The sequence below is a fragment of the Gossypium hirsutum genome, chromosome A05 (assembly GCF_007990345.1).
Source record: "Gossypium hirsutum isolate 1008001.06 chromosome A05, Gossypium_hirsutum_v2.1, whole genome shotgun sequence".
Classification (NCBI taxonomy): domain Eukaryota; kingdom Viridiplantae; phylum Streptophyta; class Magnoliopsida; order Malvales; family Malvaceae; genus Gossypium; species Gossypium hirsutum.
In genome coordinates, this window is record NC_053428.1 from 1444786 (window position 1) to 1464235 (window position 19450).

The 19450-nt window shown below is 32.7% G+C and overlaps 3 protein-coding genes across 3 annotated transcripts; 2 read left to right on the forward strand and 1 right to left on the reverse strand.

Moving 5' to 3' along the window:
* Positions 1–481: 481 nt before the first annotated feature.
* On the forward strand, positions 482–6836 carry LOC121229178 (receptor-like protein 15; the record flags this gene model as incomplete). Its single annotated transcript, XM_041112642.1, has 5 exons — positions 482–647; positions 2976–3050; positions 3316–3456; positions 3549–3593; positions 4601–6836. Coding segments are annotated over 5 exons (2622 nt in total), but the record flags the coding sequence as incomplete, so codon positions are not given.
* A 436-nt stretch (positions 6837–7272) lies between these two features.
* Positions 7273–13311, reverse strand: LOC121229209 (protein S-acyltransferase 24). Its single transcript, XM_041112756.1, has 13 exons — positions 12681–13311; positions 12206–12346; positions 11495–11607; positions 10986–11065; positions 10687–10850; positions 9945–10083; positions 9736–9835; positions 9021–9078; positions 8746–8823; positions 8548–8646; positions 8192–8270; positions 7958–8106; positions 7273–7754 (listed from the first exon to the last, which is right to left on the reverse strand). The coding sequence occupies exons 1-13, from the start codon at positions 12969–12971 to the stop codon at positions 7473–7475; spliced, it is 1773 nt and encodes a 590-aa protein (XP_040968690.1). The 5' UTR covers positions 12972–13311; the 3' UTR covers positions 7273–7472.
* Positions 13312–16311: 3000 nt separating this feature from the next.
* On the forward strand, positions 16312–18989 carry LOC121229211 (nucleolin). The gene is made up of 4 exons (XM_041112759.1): positions 16312–16622; positions 16721–16878; positions 18221–18279; positions 18372–18989. The coding sequence occupies exons 2-4, from the start codon at positions 16759–16761 to the stop codon at positions 18721–18723; spliced, it is 531 nt and encodes a 176-aa protein (XP_040968693.1). The 5' UTR covers positions 16312–16622; positions 16721–16758; the 3' UTR covers positions 18724–18989.
* The last annotated feature ends 461 nt before the right edge of the window (positions 18990–19450 follow it).

Here is a 19450-nt window from a genome sequence, read left to right on the forward strand (position 1 = left end):
TAAAGTTAGGAGGTAGGCTGTGTGAGGGGTGCTTGGAGGAAGAAAGAACTGCTCTCTTCCAACTTAAACCTTTCTTCAGTTTTATTGATGTAGATAGTTCATCAAATTGTTGTGAGTGGGAAAGAGTTAAGTGTAACCTAATCACTAACCGAGTCACTCATCTTTTTCTTAATGTTTCAAACATAATAATAGTTGAAGACGTAGAGCCTAGCTGGGATGATATAATTTATACAAAGCCCATCAATGATATGTATTACGATGGTTGGAGAAATAAGATGAAATTTTGGTATCTCAACGCTTCCTTGTTTCTTCCTTTTAAGGAATTATATACGCTTTCTTTGAGTGGAAATTTTATTGTTGATTGTGTTCATAACGAAGGTTCATTCACTTTCAACTTCATTACCAATTATAACATTAATACAATTTTTTTAATGGACATTTCAATTACTTGTTGTTTTTAATTTAATATGTTTTATTATTATTTGTAGGTTTTGAAAAACTATCATTAGAATTGAACAAGCTGGAGATCCTTGACTTAAGTTACAATAATTTCAATGATAGTATTTTATCATCCTTAAGTGAACTTTCATCTCTCAAGTCTTTAAATCTAGTAGACAATCTACTCACCGGAACAAATCCTATCAACGGTAAGTTAAATATCTACTTTATTACCAAAGTCGAAGTTCAAGGAAGTTTCATCACTTAGTATACTAATCCCTCTTAATATTATTGTTGGCAGGTATTAAGATGTTATCAAAATTGAACCAATTGGAGATATTGGATTTATCTAATCATTATGATTTAGGAAATAATGTTTTATCACTTTTAAATGATTTTGCCTCTTTAAAATCATTGCGCTTGCAAGATTGTGGATTAAAAGGAACTATTAATATGCTAGGCACATTTCCTTTTTTGAATCTCATAAAAAGTTTATTTATTACAAGTTTTTTAAATAATCTGATTGATTGACATATATTTTGTTTGATATGAGCAGAATTCAATAATATGATGAATTTGAAGGAGTTGTATTTATGTGAAAATAAAATTAAGAGCCTTGGGTCTTTATTTCATGGTAATTCACTTGAGTTTTACAAGCATAAATAAATATATTGGGCATAATTTGAATAGTTAAATTAAATATTTTATTTTGTAACGAAGTTACATAATTCCTTTTCAGAAAAAGAAGGACCAAAGTTAACCAAACTTGAAGTGCTTGATTTAAGTGATAATATGTTGAACAACAGCATATTCTCATATCTTGGTGTGCTCTCAAATTTGAAGTATCTGTATTTAGACTATAACAAATTGAAGGGGCGGATACATATGAAAGGTAAATAGCCATATTAACTATTAGTTTTATTTGTAAATCTCCCTGAATGATTTGAGCAATTTAGGGGAGCATATATTTCTATAGTTTGATTAACTTATCTAGGCAATAATCCCAAGGTGCGAAATCAGCTTAGCTTTATTAATTGTTCTTGAAACCTATAAAAAAATAATTAAAATGAGTTTATGCTCGAAAAGTAAAAAAAACAACATGGATGTATTAAATTTGAATTGCTTTGTTTAAATGATAATTTGTTTAACTGTGATTAGGGGCGAAACAAGAGGCTGGCAGGGCCCCTAGCTCCATAAAATGAATTTTTTTTTACTCAAGTTATTTGAAAAGTTTAAATTATTAAATATAAAATTACACTTTAGTCTCCCTTAAAAATGAAAAAAAATTATGAAGACATATGCTATTAAAATGGTGAAATTGTATTTTTACTATCATCAGATTTATAATTTAATTTCGACTCTCTTAAACAAATTTTCTGGCCTCCCCCCCTTATTGTGATGTATAATGATCTAATTTATTTGTAATGTTATTTTCAGATTTAAATTCTTTGAAATATTTAAAGAAACTGGAATTATCAGGTAATAAAGTACAGAATTTGTTCCATCCCAAGGTAGTTAACACTTTTCCTACACCGTCAATTTAACTTATAACTATTTCCTAATTTTGTTATTTGTTTGTTTTTCCCAATGTCTAATTTTGTTATTGTTAAATTGCTTGCAAACTTATAACATTATGAATAATTAATACGATGCACTAGAGTGAAGGTGGTAAGATACAGTATTCTAAATAGGTAAAAACTTGTTCATGATTGGGTTGAATTTCAATCCATTAAGTTGAATTTATGTGATGTTTTTTTCTAAACCTTACTCATGTAAAAATCCAGAATCTGATTAAGTTTTTGTTTATAATTTTTATCTTTAAAATTATACTAAATTTGCCTATTTTAACCTCTTTTCTACTACAAATTCTCACAATTTAACTACATTAGCTTTCAAATAATTTTCTTGGTATATAATAATTGTAAGGACTTTGATCAAATTTGAAGTTGAGTCAAATCGAATCTTATTTTAGAGTGTAAGTTATGTTTTTTCATGAAGTTAAATCTTTCTTCAGATCAAATACCATATGGATACTGTAGCATTAGACAGAAACTGCACTGAATATAAATGTCCATCCAGCCTTTAAGCGATAATCCAAATCTAATATACCTCTAGATATAAAAATCAATAACAAATTCTAAAAAGTATATATATATATATATATATAAATCTTGTAAAAGAGTTCATTGGTAGATGTTTGCGTATTTATTAAAATGAGTTTACGTTTACTCTTCAATAGGAAAAGGAGAATTGGGGTTGATTAAACTTGAAGTGCTTGGTTTAGTTAATAATCGTCTTAACAACGATGTATTTCCATCCCTTGCTGCGCTTCCAAACTTAAAATTTTTATATTTAGATGGAAACAGATTGGCAGGGCAGGTACATATTAAAGGTAAATATCATTTTTGTTTTTGTTTTTTTTTTGTTTTTTATATTATAACAAAAATAGTGAATCTGATAGAATCAATACTACCAAATCCAACTCAATAACCTGAGGTTGCGTAGTTGTAACAATATAGTGATAATGCTTTTTTCAGATTTAAATGCTTTGAAATATTTAGAAGAGTTGAGGTTATCAGGTAATGGTGTGACAGGATTTGCTCCATCTCAAGGTATTAAAGATTTTTCCTAAACTCTCAGTTTAACATTATATCTACTTTAATATTATTATTTTTGTTATTGTTAACTTATGAATAATTAATTCAATGCAATTGGGGAAGGTGACCGCTGAAGTGGTAAAATACATAGATAGATGCGATGAGGCGTCCATAGAAATTTTTGCAGTAAAATACATATCATATTTGTCAACAAACATGTGAAGTATATTTAGATAGCAAGTGAAATAAAACCGGCCGTTGTGTTTGTTTGACAATGCAGCAGAGCTAAGGTTGATGAATCTGAAAGTTGTTGATTTAAGTAATAATCTCTTCAATAATACCATATTATCATCTCTTGCTGGGCTCTCAAATTTAAGGACTTTGACTTTGGGGAATGTAAGAGGATCAATAGATATGAATGGTAAAATGATCACCCTTTCTCTTTAATTCACACACTAATACGCTATATTTGAACTTAATTATATTTCAATTTTTGAATCTCCTCTTAATTAGATGGTTTGAGGAATTTGGAAGAGCTGCATATGAGCTGCCATTCAGGTACTGCTAAAACAAATTTGTGGGTATATGAATTGACTTGTTAGTATTTCAACAAGGAAGTAAATGTCTACCTCCTTTAATTCATATATTTCATGTATTGTTTCATGAAGGATGTACTTTTAACCTTCATCCACTTTTACTTCCGTCACTAAAGACCCTATCCTTGGAAGGATTTAGTTTTAATTTAACAACAATAGCATCTCCTTCCCACAATAGTAAGTTACCGTACTTTCTTTATACAAAAATTCCCAATTTCCTATCTTTTTATAATAATTTATAGTTACACTTTATTGGACAGAATGGCAAAATTTGGCAAATTTGGTAGATTTGATATTAGAGGATTCATCTCTTCCTCTCAACTTTATTCCAACGTTGTCTTCCTTGAAATATTTGCACTTATCTTCTTGTTATGTCAATGACAGCTTCTTTATGCATGGTAAACTACATTTCTTCATTTATTTGTTTGTTTTCCTTTTTTGAAGTGAAAACATATATATTTATTACCATTTAAAATTTTCATGATTTTAAACATGTTTGACACTTTAGAAATAATATTAATATGTTATAATTACAAGAATTTTCTTAACTTATGATTACTTGTATTTAGCAGAAAAGCAAAACTTGAGAAATTTGAAAGAGTTGCTGTTGGAATATTCATCTCTACCTTCCAATTTTATTCAAGTTATTGGACCACTCACTTCTCTTAACTTAAAAAATTTTACTCGTCTCTTGATGGTAATATTAATCAAAGTTTCTCAATGAATGGTAAGCACATTTTTTTAATTATTGATCCATTATATAAATTTTCTCATCCTTGGATTAAAAATATATACACTTATCTATATATCTTAGTAGTAAGTAAAAGGCACTGAAACTTATAATAATAAAAAATCTCATTATGTCCTTGCGTTGGTATTTTATTAATGAAACCAACTTAAAGTTGTTCATGGCTCTCTTTTTTTTTTAATCTTTGAAATTTTAATATAATACTACTATCACTCTCGCAGATTTTTTTAAAATGACAAATCTCCGAGAGTTGTTTATCTCCAACAATAATCTCAAAGGTAGTTTACCTATGTGCTTCTCCAACCTTACATCTCTTGAAAGATTAGACCTCTCTTTCAATGACTTGTCTGGAAATATATCTGCCCTTAAAAGTTTGGCATCCCTCCAATGGTTGGACCTTTCATACAATAAGCTTCAAATCCCAAGCTCATTAGGGTACTTGTTCAACCTTTCAAAGCTCCAGTACTTGAGTGCAAGCAACAACATCATATACGTTGATGAGATGCATTCCGTGGCCCCAAGATTTCAGTTAAGAGAGATTAGTTTATCATGTTGTGGAAATGGTGGATCATTTCCTCAATTCCTCTATCATCAACATGACTTGGTGGATGTTACTCTCTCACACATACATTTCAAGGTAAATCAATTTCCATTTTGGTTGTTGGAAAACAATACCAACTTAAAGAGACTACATCTGGTCAATTGCTCTTTGTCCGGACCTTTCCAAGTACCATTCCCCTCGCATTTGGTTTTAGAGGATTTAGATATCTCCAACAATTTCTTTAGTGGAAACATTCCAACAGAAATCGGAGCACATCTACCATCCTTGTCGTCTCTAAACATGTCAAAGAATGATTTCAACGGTAGCATTCCCTCTTCCTTTGGTGATATGAGTTCACTGCAAATCTTGGACTTATCTAACAACCAATTGTTTGGAGGGATACCTGAACACTTGGCCTGGGGTTGCTCTTCATTAGAAATCCTTGCATTGTCAAATAACACATTACAAGGACCAATTTTCTCTACAAATTTTAGCTTAATGAGCTTGTCCCAGCTACAATTAAATGGAAATAACTTCTCTGGAATGATCCCAAATGCCTTGTCTAACTGCTCTTTCTTGGGGACACTTGATCTCAGCAATAACTATCTCTTTGGTAAGATACCAAGTTGGATCGAGAGCATGTATAGTTTGTCAACATTTGACGTGAGCAGAAACCAACTCTGCGGTAGGATACCAAAATGGATGGGACATACTTCCATTTTGGGGCAAATTGACGTGGCAGATAATCATCTTCAAGGTTTAATACCACGGGCATTTTGCAATCTCAATCGCCAACTTCAATTTTTGGACCTTTCCATGAACAACTTTTCTGGGATTTTACCGTCTTGTTTCAAGCCGTCAAATATAGAGGAAGTTTATTTGTCCAAAAATATGCTGCAAGGACCGCTGCCAAAGGCTTTTCGTAAAAGCTCTTTCTTGGTGACTTTGGATCTTAGCTATAACCACTTCAGCGGTCACATTCCAAATTGGATTAGTAACCTTTCTCAGTTGAGTTATCTTCTCTTGAAGAGAAATCACTTTGAGGGTGAAATTCCAATTCAATTGTGTAAGTTGCCTCATTTAAGCTTGATTGATCTTTCACTGAACAATTTGTCTGGCGGTATTCCTTCTTGCCTAAAAGTTACTGCACTCAACAAGGTACCCGACCATTATAGTTGGATTTCTTATAATTTTTTGGGGGCAAATAGGTCAATATCCATTGAAGAATCAATAGAATACACAATAAAGAGCAGATCCTACACATATAAGAAAAGAATCCTTCAATACATGGCTGGAATTGATCTTTCCTGCAACAAGCTTACTGGTGAGATTCCTCATGAAATCAAAAACATTTTGATGCTCTTTACATTGAACCTTTCCCACAACAGCTTGACGGGGCCAATCCCACGTGCGTTCTCTAACCTCAGGGATATAGAAAGTCTAGATCTTTCCTACAACAATTTGACTGGAAATATCCCTCCTGAATTTGCCTTGTTACATTTCTTGCAATACTTTAATGTGTCGTACAACAACTTATCAGGGAAGACCCCCGAAAGGATTGGACAATTGGGAACATTTGATGAAAGCAGCTATGTGGGGAATCCTTTTCTTTGTGGCTCATTGGTAGGAAAGAACTGCTCACCGATCGCACCACCTAAGGCTCCAAGTGAAAGTGCAAAAGACCATGGCTTCATTGATATGGATGCCTTCTACGCAAGCTTCTTCGCGTGTTACATAGTGGTGCTATTGTGTATTGGATCTGTTTTATACATAAATCCCTATTGGAGGCAAGCGTGGTTCTACTATGTACAAATGACGATTAATTCCTGCTACTATTGTGTGATGGACAATCTCCCCAGAAAATTTGGCTGTTGAAAAATATAGCCAAACAAAAATTTAGATAAAAGTTTTAAGCATTTTATTCCTTATATTCCCTGTTCAAAAATTTAAATAAAGAATTCCTTGATTAATCTACATATGTGACCATTCAAATCAATATTACTTTACTGAAACAATGCAGTGATATTGACATTATAGCGTTGGTTATAATTTCAAGAAAAAAAAAGAAAAAGTGATGGTAACCATTTAGATAATACATGTTTAAGGTGCAGGGCATTGACACAGTTCGATTGGTGGAGTCTGCCACTGCACTCTCCAAGGGATTAGTTGTATGGTATTCTATTCCTTGGGTTTTTAAGACATTTTACAACTTTGAACAGCGAAGGATTTTCTTAAAGAACGATCGTTATTTATCAATTTAATAATCAATGTGTTTATATTCTCATCATGTTGGATTGCTCTGCTCTCAACTTGGAAAGGCGAAATCAAACAAAAGATGCCAAAAGAAAGATGCCCCGGGAAAAATAACGCTTATATTATGGTGCACATCAATTCCAGCTTGTGCTGGACATGATTATCGTCATGTCGTGACAGAACAGGGACTACTCCGTTCAAGACCATGACCAAGACCCAACCCCAGAAGCACTCTCTAAGTTCTTGACTTGCTATGGTGACTGTGTTTGCAGTTGGAAGAATGAATGTGTGCAAGGGTGCTAGAATTGGCATTTATAGCAAGATGGCCATTTCTGTTTGCGAGACTGCAAATCACCATTTTGCAACTTCAAATTCCTCAGCATTTGTGCTACCCCACTTCCTTTAGAATATTCTATATCTTCACTGGCCTCCACGTCTTCATTATAGCCTTTGAACAGGAAATCTGTGCAGTTCTTGTGGCAGCCATGATCATATGGGTTTTTGAATAGACCACCTGCACCCCTGAGGTAGCTATAGCGCATTACGTTCGCCATTTCATTCGTGGTTATATTCTGTGATATCTATAGCAAGAAAAGAAAAAATAAATAACTCCCAGTAAACAGAGTAATCTAGAGTTTCTAAAATCATTGGTGTTCCATGTAAATGAGTTAGCTGTGCAACAATATGAAAATTGTGGCCCAAAGAAATTTATAAGCCTTTTGGCCAACCCACAACCATGAAAAGTATTTCCAGATAAAGAGACAACTACATATCACTAAATCACCTGTGAAGCCTGTACAGCGGTTAACGTTGCCACACCGAAGAAGAGGAGGAAATCCACAATCAAAAATGATATAGCACTGATATGATGAATACCAGCATGGTTCATCCATTGTAAAAATGAAGATGGAGCCATTGGATCCGTCAAGATTCCTATATATGATCATAACACATTTGTAAGGTATTCAAGTCGGCTTAGGGAAAATAGTTTGAACTACGAACTGAATAAAAGACATACTTGTAATAGTAACTCCACCAGTAATCAACATTGCTGATACTTCCAAAACAAGGAAAAGAAAGAAATCCCATTTGTTTTTCTGCATCACAAGAAACAATGGAATTAACGGAAGATACAATGACTGCTCATCAAATAATTAAATACCATTCTCTTTTCACTTGGGAGATTGACCTATAAACATGTCGTAACCAACAAGCAATCACACATCACCCATATTCGTAAATATTCTCGAAGAGAAAAGTCATATAATAAGAGCATTCAAGTCCCTTAAGTTGGTTGTCTTACACGTGGTAAATGGAATATTAAAGTAAATAATACCAGAGGGAAAAACATTTAACTCATCGGCAACAAAGCACCTTGCCAATACAATTTGATACCCAAGGACAATGATGGTCAAATTGTTCAACACAACGATTACAAGTGGAGCAGTGTTTTGCGCGAAGAGGTCTGACAATCTGATGATGATATCAAAATAACATAGCAAAACAATTAGAATAAACAGGAATATACAAATGAGTAAGATATAAGCAATACGGGCCATATTAGGTGATCACCTTGCATGTCACACAAAGCTGAGACCAATTTCCAGCTAGTAAAGCAGGATTATTTCTCTCAATCTTCAGTAACGGTTCCTAACAGAGCAGATAGAGGATATATAAAAATGAAATATAGTGAGAAACTACATCAATCAATTAAAAGGAAAAATAAAACATATACAGGACTCAAAGAAATATAATGACAGGACTAAAAACAATTAAATTTCATGAATAAAAAGATTAACAAATCAAACAAAAATGAGTTAAGACTTTATAGGAAAAACTCAACGCACATCATCTTTCATATTTTGAAGATCATGGACATTCATCCTGATATAACCGGGATCCTTTCTGCAAAGAAATTTTAAATGCAAAATAACTACATAAGTTCACTTGTCAATGTATCCAATTACTAGCAAAAACATGCAACAGATGTATTGATCCAGCCCTGGTTCTCTTACAAAGAACTACCTGATTCTGTACTTCAATTTGATAATGTATCTTGTATTATTTTATAGATTCATATTAATGATACACTGCCCTTTAAAATCTTCCAATACATGATATGCTATTTTCTAAATAAAACAACTAGCTACCACTCTAAACCATTCCCATTCCCACCCATTTAACTTAAGATTCACCTAACAGAAATAAACATCAGAAAACTTCAAGAATCTAATTGCTAGATACTTGAAACTAATCACAAGAAAAAAACTAGCATTAAAAGTACCAGTCCAGTAAATTATTTCTGAAACCTAAAAAAGGACACTAGTCAAATGCTATAAGCAATCCCTTGATAATGATTCCAGCCATACAATGACTCCAAAAACTATTCTCTATTAACAATTGCTATACTATGAAAACCAAGGGGGAAAATGAGACTAACAAGCTTATAAACAGAAAGCTAGACAGTCTCCAAAACAAATGTAAGCAGTGCAAAAATGGCATAACAGACCTTTCTGCAGAAAAAGAAAAGAAGAAAGAAAAAGTCCATGTCAAAAAAGATACCTGCTACACCTATAAAACAAAACCAAACCGGCAGATGCTAGGAACACGCCCGACCATGCCAGAAGGCCAAACCCAGCAGTCAACCTTGGCAGATATGGAGCTGCAACAGATGTCCAAATCCACAAATAAATGGGTAAAAAGCAACAGAGGTAGGTACTGTCTTGATGATATGGCACAATTAACTCACACCAAGAGATCCAGAGACACACCCATTAAGACAGATTGAATATATGTCACCATTAGTAGCAAGCTACTGCACCAAAGAACTGGTGAAAGTCTTAATTTAGAAAGTTGTCCAAAATTGTTGTTCCCATCACATCCTTTTTTATACAACCTTCTAGCATTACCCTGTAGAATCAAGTGTATAAGAAACATAAATAGGTAGCAGTATAAGCCGGATGATTTCATATACACATCGTTTTAACAAATTAAATGATAACAAATAGGAAATTTTAAAGCTTTTTAGGAGACAACTAACAAGATCAATCAAAATCAATTATAATTGCATCCTAATTTCTTCTCTCCTAGTGAAGTCACAAATTTTTAAATGCAGAATCATAATTTGTGCCTATGCAAGGAAAGGTTGAGCTGTCCAACAACAAAAACATAGGGAAAATACAGAATCATGTTGTGCCTAGGCAAGGAATGCATATGGCATCAGCCATTTAAGATGTTCCTAGAAAACTAAAACAAATCGAAAGCACATTTTGAACTTTTACATCATTTTTATTAAGTATTTTTATGGTATATTCTTATCAGTAATTATCTGAAAATTTTTCTATGGGGCAGAAGAGGAAGCAAGTAATGTCTTTCCATTCAGCCCTAGGCATTCATCAGTCAACACTAACTATCAAGAGCTTGAACTGTGTGATACTGAAAAACATATGTAACAAACAGTAAACCAAAAGACGATAATTCACCAAGTTAAGATGATATGAAACAGAAACCTACAAGGAAGATAGCAAGTTCTCTGTGATTTTTATCAGAAGCAAGTTGTTCAGGTGTGAGGCCACCATTATCAGTGACCATCAAGTCCTCCTTCTTGCCAGCCTGTACTAAGACTGTGCAAGCTTCTAGATTACTCCTAATAGCTGCCCAATGGAGAGGAGTGCAACCTGATATAAAGATGAATCGTGGTTAACAGAGGAAAATTACACAAGCAAGCAAATATTTCATGAGTAAAAATTGATAAAATCAGATTAACCAGATTCCCTAGAAAAGGCACTTAATATCTGAGAATCAAAAAATACCTTCTTTGTCCTGACGCCCTCTATGTGCATCAAGAAATAAAAGAAGGCGTATGCAATCAGCAAAACCTCTATAAGCAGCCCTAGTGTTGTCCATATTGAAATGAAGTCAGATTAAAACTAACAGGCTTGACATTTGTAAAGTCATCACACAAACAAGCATTTTTTTTGGGGGGGGGGAGGGGGTGGAATGAAGTGCTCAGAATTTTAAGCGAATTTGTTAAATTTAACAAAATAACTCTTAAGGGATATTTCACAGAAGGAAAATTGAACACAAACTATAGCTCTTTAACATTTTCAGAATGGAAACAATGACAACAGAAATTACATAAGTCAGACAAATTTTGACCAAAAAATTGTATATCTAGATTTACAAGCACTTTAAGGAGCTTATTACTATCATTACTAGGCAGAAAAGGCAGACATTAAGATACAAAAGAAATTAGCAGCACCCTTGTCCTAGACCATGCAAGGGAATAAGAACAAAGTAATATGTAGAACTCCTCAAATACCAGTGCAACGGGCTTCGCCCATCATTATCAGGGACATCGGGGTCGGCATTCCATTTTGAAACAACATGATAGAGAAAAGCAGTTTGACCATATTGTGCAGCAACATGTGCTATCTGCGTCAAATTACAAAACTAAGTATGCGTCATCTGGAGGTTGAAATAAAAGCAAGAAGTACAACAATTCAGTTATTATCCCACGAATCCAATATTAAATTATACAGCATCAAAAGGCAAGAACAAAGGTTCAGTATCAAATTAAGAAAAGGAACCTACCCTCGTGTTCGAGGGTTATAGGCAAATTAAACTTCCAAGAAAAAAAGGTATGTCAGCAACTGAAGTGAAAGAACAATTCCGTGATTTCAGGTTGTCTTTGAGGTTCCAGACAAGTTGAACAAATATCATCTCCAGATACGTACCTAACCTTAACTAAAATGCATAACAAAAACATGACTTTTCAGAGGCTGAAAATATCAATATGATCTACTAGTTTCATGGAAACCATATTGCTGAGTTATAATTCTCCTTTGTGCGTGTATGCCTATGCAGATATAAACCAACTTCAAGCAGAGAGGTGAATGTCTAAAACAACTACCATTGTTTAAACATTAACTTACATCACTGATCACCGCTTCAAGTCCATATGAGGAAACAACACTAGTTTCTTGAATAAGAAGGAATATGGCACAAGGCACCATAATGAAGAAAAACTAACCTGGTAGCCATTGATGTCAGCAGCATCCACTGCAGCATCCTCTTGGAGTAAAAGCTCAGCAACTTGTATTGCACCGCGGACTGCACTCCAGTGCAAGGCCGTCTGCCCATTATGATCCGTCGCATGTACATCTCCACCATGCTAGACAATCAAGACAACCAAAAACTAAGCTAAACCAATTTAACCCAATGAAAGCTTCAAGGCCATCATACCATAACTAAACCTAAAATCTAAACAATTCCAATCCAAAACTCAAAAAGCACGAGTACCAAAATCCAACTCGGTAAACCCAATAAAAACCCAATTCAATGAGCCTTTAAGAAGAAAATGAATTCCACAAACTAGAACGAAACAAACCCATTTAAATAAACCCAATAAACTCCATCTCCATCTCTCAATTTTTTAAAAAGAAAAATCCAAACTCTGACGGAAACGCCAGCTAAGCAAAATAATCACCAAAATAAAGGAGAAAAACCTCGATGATGTATTGAGCAGCGGCGGTTCTATTATTCAAAGCTGCCCACTGAAGGGCATAATAACCAAGGCCATCAGTCTCGGCAAGAGAGCAACCCTCATATTCAACCAACCTCTGGAGCTTCTCCAAATCCCCATAAGCAGCAGCGGTGTAGACATCGTTCCTCAAGTTCTCGTCATGAGAAACACCTATAACCCCATTATTCCCTCCCCTGTATCCATTTCCATTCGCAACAACGTCACCGGATTGCTTCAATGGCAAAACTTCTTCCACCACCTCGACCTCCGACATCTCCCAAAAACCCGACAACCAAAAAAAAAAACTAAAAAACAATTTCTTTTTCCTTTTTAATTATCTGGGTTCACTTTTTTTGGTAAACAAAATCCGGGCTAACTTTGTTTCTCAATAAATATTATGGTTTCGCCATGGAAATGTGTGAAGGCATTTAGGGTTTTTCAGGAAAGAGATGGGTTTGGGGATGGTTGCGCTTTGGCGTCCTCTGCCGTGCTGACTGATGAGGCCGCCCAAGCCAATCCACAGCCAAATCCTACTTTGCCTAAGTTAATCGATTATCTGTAGGAATTTAACTTCTATTTTCGACAAGGTGCTATTCCTGTTTCAGGGGAATTTTGGCTTACAGTATTTTTCAATATTTTCACATTACTCCCATTAATTTTACCTATTTACATCATTTCTCTTTACCTAATGAAATATTATATTGTAGGTATGAGATTTAGTTTTTTTTTAATTATTATTTATACTAACATATTATTTCATGCATAAAGCTTGTGGAAAATAATTACGTAAAAATATTTTATAAAACTTTTATGTAAAAATCTAATTAGTTGAGATTGTGATTTTTTTAAATCAAATAAGTGGTCAAATTAAATAAATCATTGATTCAGTTGTAATTAAATTAATTACTAAAAATATTAAAGATTTCGGTTGAATAGGTTCAATTGTTAGCTTAAACCAATTAGTATTAGTGCAGGTCAATCAATTATTTCTCTTACTCCGAATTACTATTCAAACAAATTTTGATCTATCTAACCAATTCAATTTGTTTTCAACAACTACTGTTAAGATAGAAATTTTGAAGTTTTATTTTACACAAAAGATGAAAGTTCGAATGCACACAAATATATTGAAGAAAATTTAGAAATTTTTTTGCCACTAATACTAACGTATAAGTAATCACCTTTTTTAGGAAATTTTTTAATGAAGTCATTCCTTGCAAATATGATATAAAAAAGAGGTAAATTCCATAAGTTGGTTTTCCCCAAGAAAACGAGGATATAAATCATTTGTTTTGGGAATGAGATTTTGCTATAGTAATATGGTTCGACTTAGGATATGAGATTTGCACTAGATATATCGACACAAGCTCAATAAAAGAATAGATCATTTAGATTATGAAATTGGCATAAGGAGGTAAAAATACCTTGAATGATGAGATTACAAGATTGACCATCATCCTTTGGAATTTTTGGATGCATGAGAATCAATGCAAACCCTATCTTTGTAATCAATGAAGCAAAGGAATACATTAAACTAATTAGGAAAGCATAAGCGGGTTGGGATTCCCGCAAAACAAGAGAGAACTAGCGAAACAATGATAGGTAGGCTAATGAGCATCAACACTTACATAACATTTGGATGACGCAAGAGGAATGAGGTACTTGCATGGGTACTCTAATAAGAAATTCGTGAAGAAGAACTAGATCAACTCATGAAGGAAGACCTCGACATGAAAATGAAGTGGTGACGAAATTATTAATGTTGCGAGTAGCGCTTGTTATTTCCTTTTGAGCAGATATCTCTTTTGCATTCTTAAAATAAAGGACAAAATAATTGATCCTATAATTAGAGAAAAATATTTTTCTCTCCATTATACTTAAGTCTTTGTTAAATGACATGCACATAGTAAGAGAATAAATGCAGAGCATAACATAGTTTGATGTAATCAATGACACATTAGTCTAGACGAAAATGAGAATTAAGTATATATCAAGATAGACATAATTATATGATTATCTTTAGTCACTTGTGCTCTTTGGTCAATGTATAAAAAAGAATATAAATTTTATATAAAGATGTAAAGATGCTAATATAATAATATTTACGTAGTTTTTAATATTTTTTAATTGAGTGGGGTTCGATTAACCAGTAAGAAATTTAATAAAAGATCTAATATTTATTTTTTTAACTAATAATATTATTACAATGTTATTTTTGTTTAAAAACTAAAATATATTATTTAAAATAGTCTTAATTATATGAAACGATGGTTAAAACTATTATTATACATTTGTTTGACAGAAATTCATTCAACAAATAATTTTATAAATATATATTTTATTTAAAAATTTTATTTTCACCAAAATGTGGGTAGAACATAATTTAATAAATTATTAAGTTATTAAAAAAATTAACCAACACCAACTCAATTAAAAAAATTAACAACTATTAAATTATTTTTAAAATATAATAAATATCTTTTTATCTTTTCGATTTCTATATAAAATATATAAGAGTAATCTAAACACATAATAAATTCAGAAAAAAAACATTCTCTATATATAGTAGGTTTTTTAGCTTTACCATTTGGAAAAAAAGAACTCATTGAATTTTTTTATTACTTTTTTCTATTTACGAACAGAACTTTTACATAAAAAAAAAGAAAAATCACCAGATGTGCCATGGTATAATTTTGCATAATGCTTTACTTGATGATCAAATTTTACAAAAAAATAAAATAAAATTTAGTTCTATTTAATTTTCTGTTCTTTTTAGTTATTAAATTTGTATTTTTTTATCAAATCACTTCAAAATAAAAAAAATATTAACTTTTTTAACTTTATTGATGTGACATTCATGTATATTACCATGCGAAAAATATATCAACAATTAATTAATTAAAATATATAAAAATATTTTTTTATATTTTTTAAAAATTAGTTAAATACTAACATGTCATCAATGCAATAATCCACGTATATACTATATAAATAAAATTAATAAATGTTAATTGTTTTATCTACTTTAAGGTTATTTGATAAAAATATAAGTTAAAAAAATTAAATAAAAAATTAAAATAAATTCTTTTATATTGAAAGACCAAAAAGCACTACATCATTAACTAATTATTAAATTTAGCACCTGTAATAATTGTGGATATAATTTATTGTCACTGAATTCTAAAATTTTGCAACCCAATTGCAATCAGCATATTTTACAAGGTATATTTTTTTCAAGTTCGTTATTAAAATTTTCAATTTACATTAAATTTTGAATTTAATATTTTTTAATGTAGTATATTAATTTTGTTAAAGTATAATAATATGGCACATGTTATATCTAAAATTTTAAAAATGTAAATAAACCAAAAAATAGTAATAAATTAATAAAAAATTGACGTCATAATATCACATTATCATAAATTAATAGAATTGAAATTTAAGAAATTAACCGGAAAAATATCAAAATTTAAAATTAACATAGATAAAAAAATTCAAAAATCAAAATGAGAAAAATTATTGATTATAATTATAATTATTAATTTACATATTTTGACCGTTTTATCCAATCTCATTAATTACACAGTAGGCTCCATCAAATGAAATTCCGGAACCTCACACAAAGGACAAACGCAATTTAAACCAAGTTATGGTGATTCCAGAGTAGCGTCAAGTCAAATTTAATATCTTTTTTTCAAAATAAAAAATAAAAAAATACTATTTCCAGTCCCATTTCTTCTGCTTCCACTTCACTTACCTCTTCTCATCCCATATCATTCTTATTTCATCTTTCTTGGAAGTCACAAAAACAAGCCTTGGTAAATATCAATTTTTTTTGAAAACCAAAAACCCTAATCCCAAACCCTAGGGTTTACCTTAACCGGACCCAAACCCAGATCCAGGAACCACTCTGTGCTCTGCTCAGGTCTTTTTCTCTTTCCTTCTCTCTGTTTTCACTATTTTTTTCAACGTCCTTTTTTACTTTTTATTAACTGATTTTGTTTTATTTCTTTCTTTCTTTAGCAAGTGTGTTTCTGTTTTTTAGCATAGTTAAGGCAGCAATGGAGGTGGATAGTTTCAGTCCAGTTGAAAAGAGCATCTGGGTATGTTCTGTAATGGAAGCTTTGTTGGCTGAGACTTTGGTTCTTGCTGGAAAATCTCTTGCTTGCCTTCTCATGCTGGTATATTTATTCTCTTCTTTGTAAAGCCTTTTTTTTTTCTTTTATAAAGTTTGAGACTTTGTTGTTTGCTTCATTTGACATGTTCTATACTTCAGGTTCTGTGCCAAAAACATTATCTTTGTTTGTTTTTAAGGTTATGCTGCGTGTTTTGAGTCCCAATTTTTACTGAATTTGGTGGTTGACCCTCTCTTGTGTTCATTGAGATTTTTTGAGCTGCTAAAGTGTTAAAGGGTTATTACATTTTCTGTTGAGGAATTGTACTTTGGTTGTTCTTGTAGTTGTTAAGGGTAAGCTTCGAAATTGTGTGGACCACCTCTTGGTCATAAATTTTCCTCTTATTAAGATTCAAGAATTGGCTTTTATGGAGGATTTCGATTTGTTTTCAACTTTTTTTTTTCGAGTTTGCTACGATGTAGTAGCTTTTTTATGTCTGGAACTTGGTACTTACCTAAAATGGTGTTTTTTTCCATAAGAAGTTTGGCTTAAGCTTTGATCTGATAATTAATATGATCTTCTTGCTACTAGAAAATAATATGCCATTTTCTGTATTGTTGTCTGCAATTAAACAATGCCATCTTCTTTAATGCTTGGTGATGACTATAGATTCTTTAAATTGCTGCCTGTGAGGCCCCACAACTTTTGGTCTTTAGTTAAATTCAAGTAAAATTCCGGAATCCTTCTATACGTTACTATTGTTTTCTGACCTGCACCTTGTAGTGCTTGGGATATTTTCTGTCTGTATTATTGTGCATCCTAATACCATAACATTTTTATTGGGTCGCATTGCGCATTACCAATCATCAAGAGACTTTGGTCTTAGAACATTAGTGAGCAAGTTGATTGGATAAGATTGCTTTTGTTATCATTTCATACAAGACTCTGTATTCGGGGGGAACCTGGGTTAAATTTTTTGCTGCTGTGCTTAGACATGAAAGTCTATCTAGTTGACCTTTTTAGCTTATAAGGATTTTGGTTCACAGGTCTTATTTTGTGGCATCGGAGTTATTTCTGACTTAATCTGGAAAGTCTCTACTTATCTTTGTTTGATGAAGATGGTTATTTTAATCATTTGAATAAGTTAACATGTCAATATGTAAAACACATTGGCTTGCGAAAATCTCATACTGAGTGGGTTACTGTTGCTTCTCCATGTCTGCAGACTGTTTTTTCTTTCGACTTCTTTCTTTGATCTTGATTATGTTGTGGGTGGTAATATTCATATAAGGTCGACCTGAATTGAGGCAAAAACTTATTTCTGTTGCTCTGTAACCTTGTTGAATGTTCCGTAGAAGCTTGATTTGCTTAGGATACTTTCTGACATGATTTAAGATTGTTATTGCAGACAGGATCGATGCTGAATGATAAGAATGCATCTCTTAATTTGACTGCAGTGGATGAGAGGTAACGGAATTCCTTTCCTTTTTCATCTTAATTTACTATCAAATCATTGGTGAGAAAAACCCGACAGCTGGTAGGATTGACTTTTTTTTCAGGTTTCCATTTGATGAACTTCTAAAAATGGAACGTCCTGGTCCAGAAAACAAAGATGCTAGTGATACAGAGGATGATGATGATGATGAAGATGAAGACGAGGACAATGCAGATGATCAAGATGATGATGGAGGTGATGAGGATTTTTCAGGTGAAGAAGGTGAAGAAGGAGATCCTGAGGATGACCCTGAAGCCAATGGAGATGGTGGGAGTGACGAAGAAGATGACGATGACGATGATGATGATGGGGACGAAGATGATGATGACGACGATGATGGTGAGGATGAAGAAGAGGAGGACGAAGAAGATGAGGATGATGAGGTTCCTCAGCCACCTTCTAAGAAGAGGAAATAAATCTAGTCATAGGTCTTAAGATATTCTACTATTTCCTGCTTTTTTTCTCTCTGGCTGAGGAAATTTTAGTAGGGAGGGAGATTTCAGCTTGTTTGTTTGCTTAGAGTAGAACATTCGTCGTTCCAAACAAACCTTATTTCCAGCATTTGTCATGTAGTCATGCTATAGGTGGTTATGATACATATCATTGCATCTTGAACTAACAGTCAAGGCCTATTTGTTTAGTAGAACCTGGTATTCTTAGTAGAACTTGGGCTTTTCTAGTATCCTTGTAGGGTTTGATCAAGCAATTAACTCTTAAGGTGGAAACTGAAGTTTATTCAATTATGCCAAATTAACAGGATGTGACTTGCCTGCACAAAATCTGGCCTTCTCAAAATGCTAGAACCTGTCGTTTCCAGGTTTTCTTTTTGAACAAAAATTACAGCTAGGAGAAGCCAATGAAAACTTTGGATGCACAAGTTGCCCATTGTCTAATTTCTTTTCCGAGTCACGGGTTGGCAGTGGTCTTTTGATGAATTCAGATTATTCGTATTCACTTCAGTGGGCTTATATTTGACCATCTTGTCCCAACTTTCGTCTGAACAACTTTCAATTGGTTTCAACTGAGTTACTACAAATTATTACCTTGTAATTTTAAGTTGGATCTCTGGTACGACAAATTTGACACTTCTCATATAACAGATTGTGGGAGCAGTGAACAGATCACCACACTTTTCTAGGATTA

Bases quoted from the DNA above. Each gene is read 5' to 3' on its own strand.
- LOC121229209 (XM_041112756.1), bottom strand. From the start codon at position 12,971: ATGTCGGAGGTCGAGGTGGTGGAAGAAGTTTTGCCATTGAAGCAATCC. The intron at 11,066-11,494 runs GTATTTGAGGAG...GGACAACACTAG, and splicing joins GGGCGAAGCCCGTTGCACTG to GGCTGCTTATAGAGGTTTTG. The intron at 7,755-7,957 runs GTGATTTAGTGA...TTCTTGCTATAG, and splicing joins CCGCTGTACAGGCTTCACAG to ATATCACAGAATATAACCAC.
- LOC121229211 (XM_041112759.1), top strand. From the start codon at position 16,759: ATGGAGGTGGATAGTTTCAGTCCAGTTGAAAAGAGCATCTGGGTATGT. The intron at 16,879-18,220 runs GTATATTTATTC...TTGTTATTGCAG, and splicing joins TTGCTTGCCTTCTCATGCTG to ACAGGATCGATGCTGAATGA. The intron at 18,280-18,371 runs GTAACGGAATTC...CTTTTTTTTCAG, and splicing joins TTGACTGCAGTGGATGAGAG to GTTTCCATTTGATGAACTTC.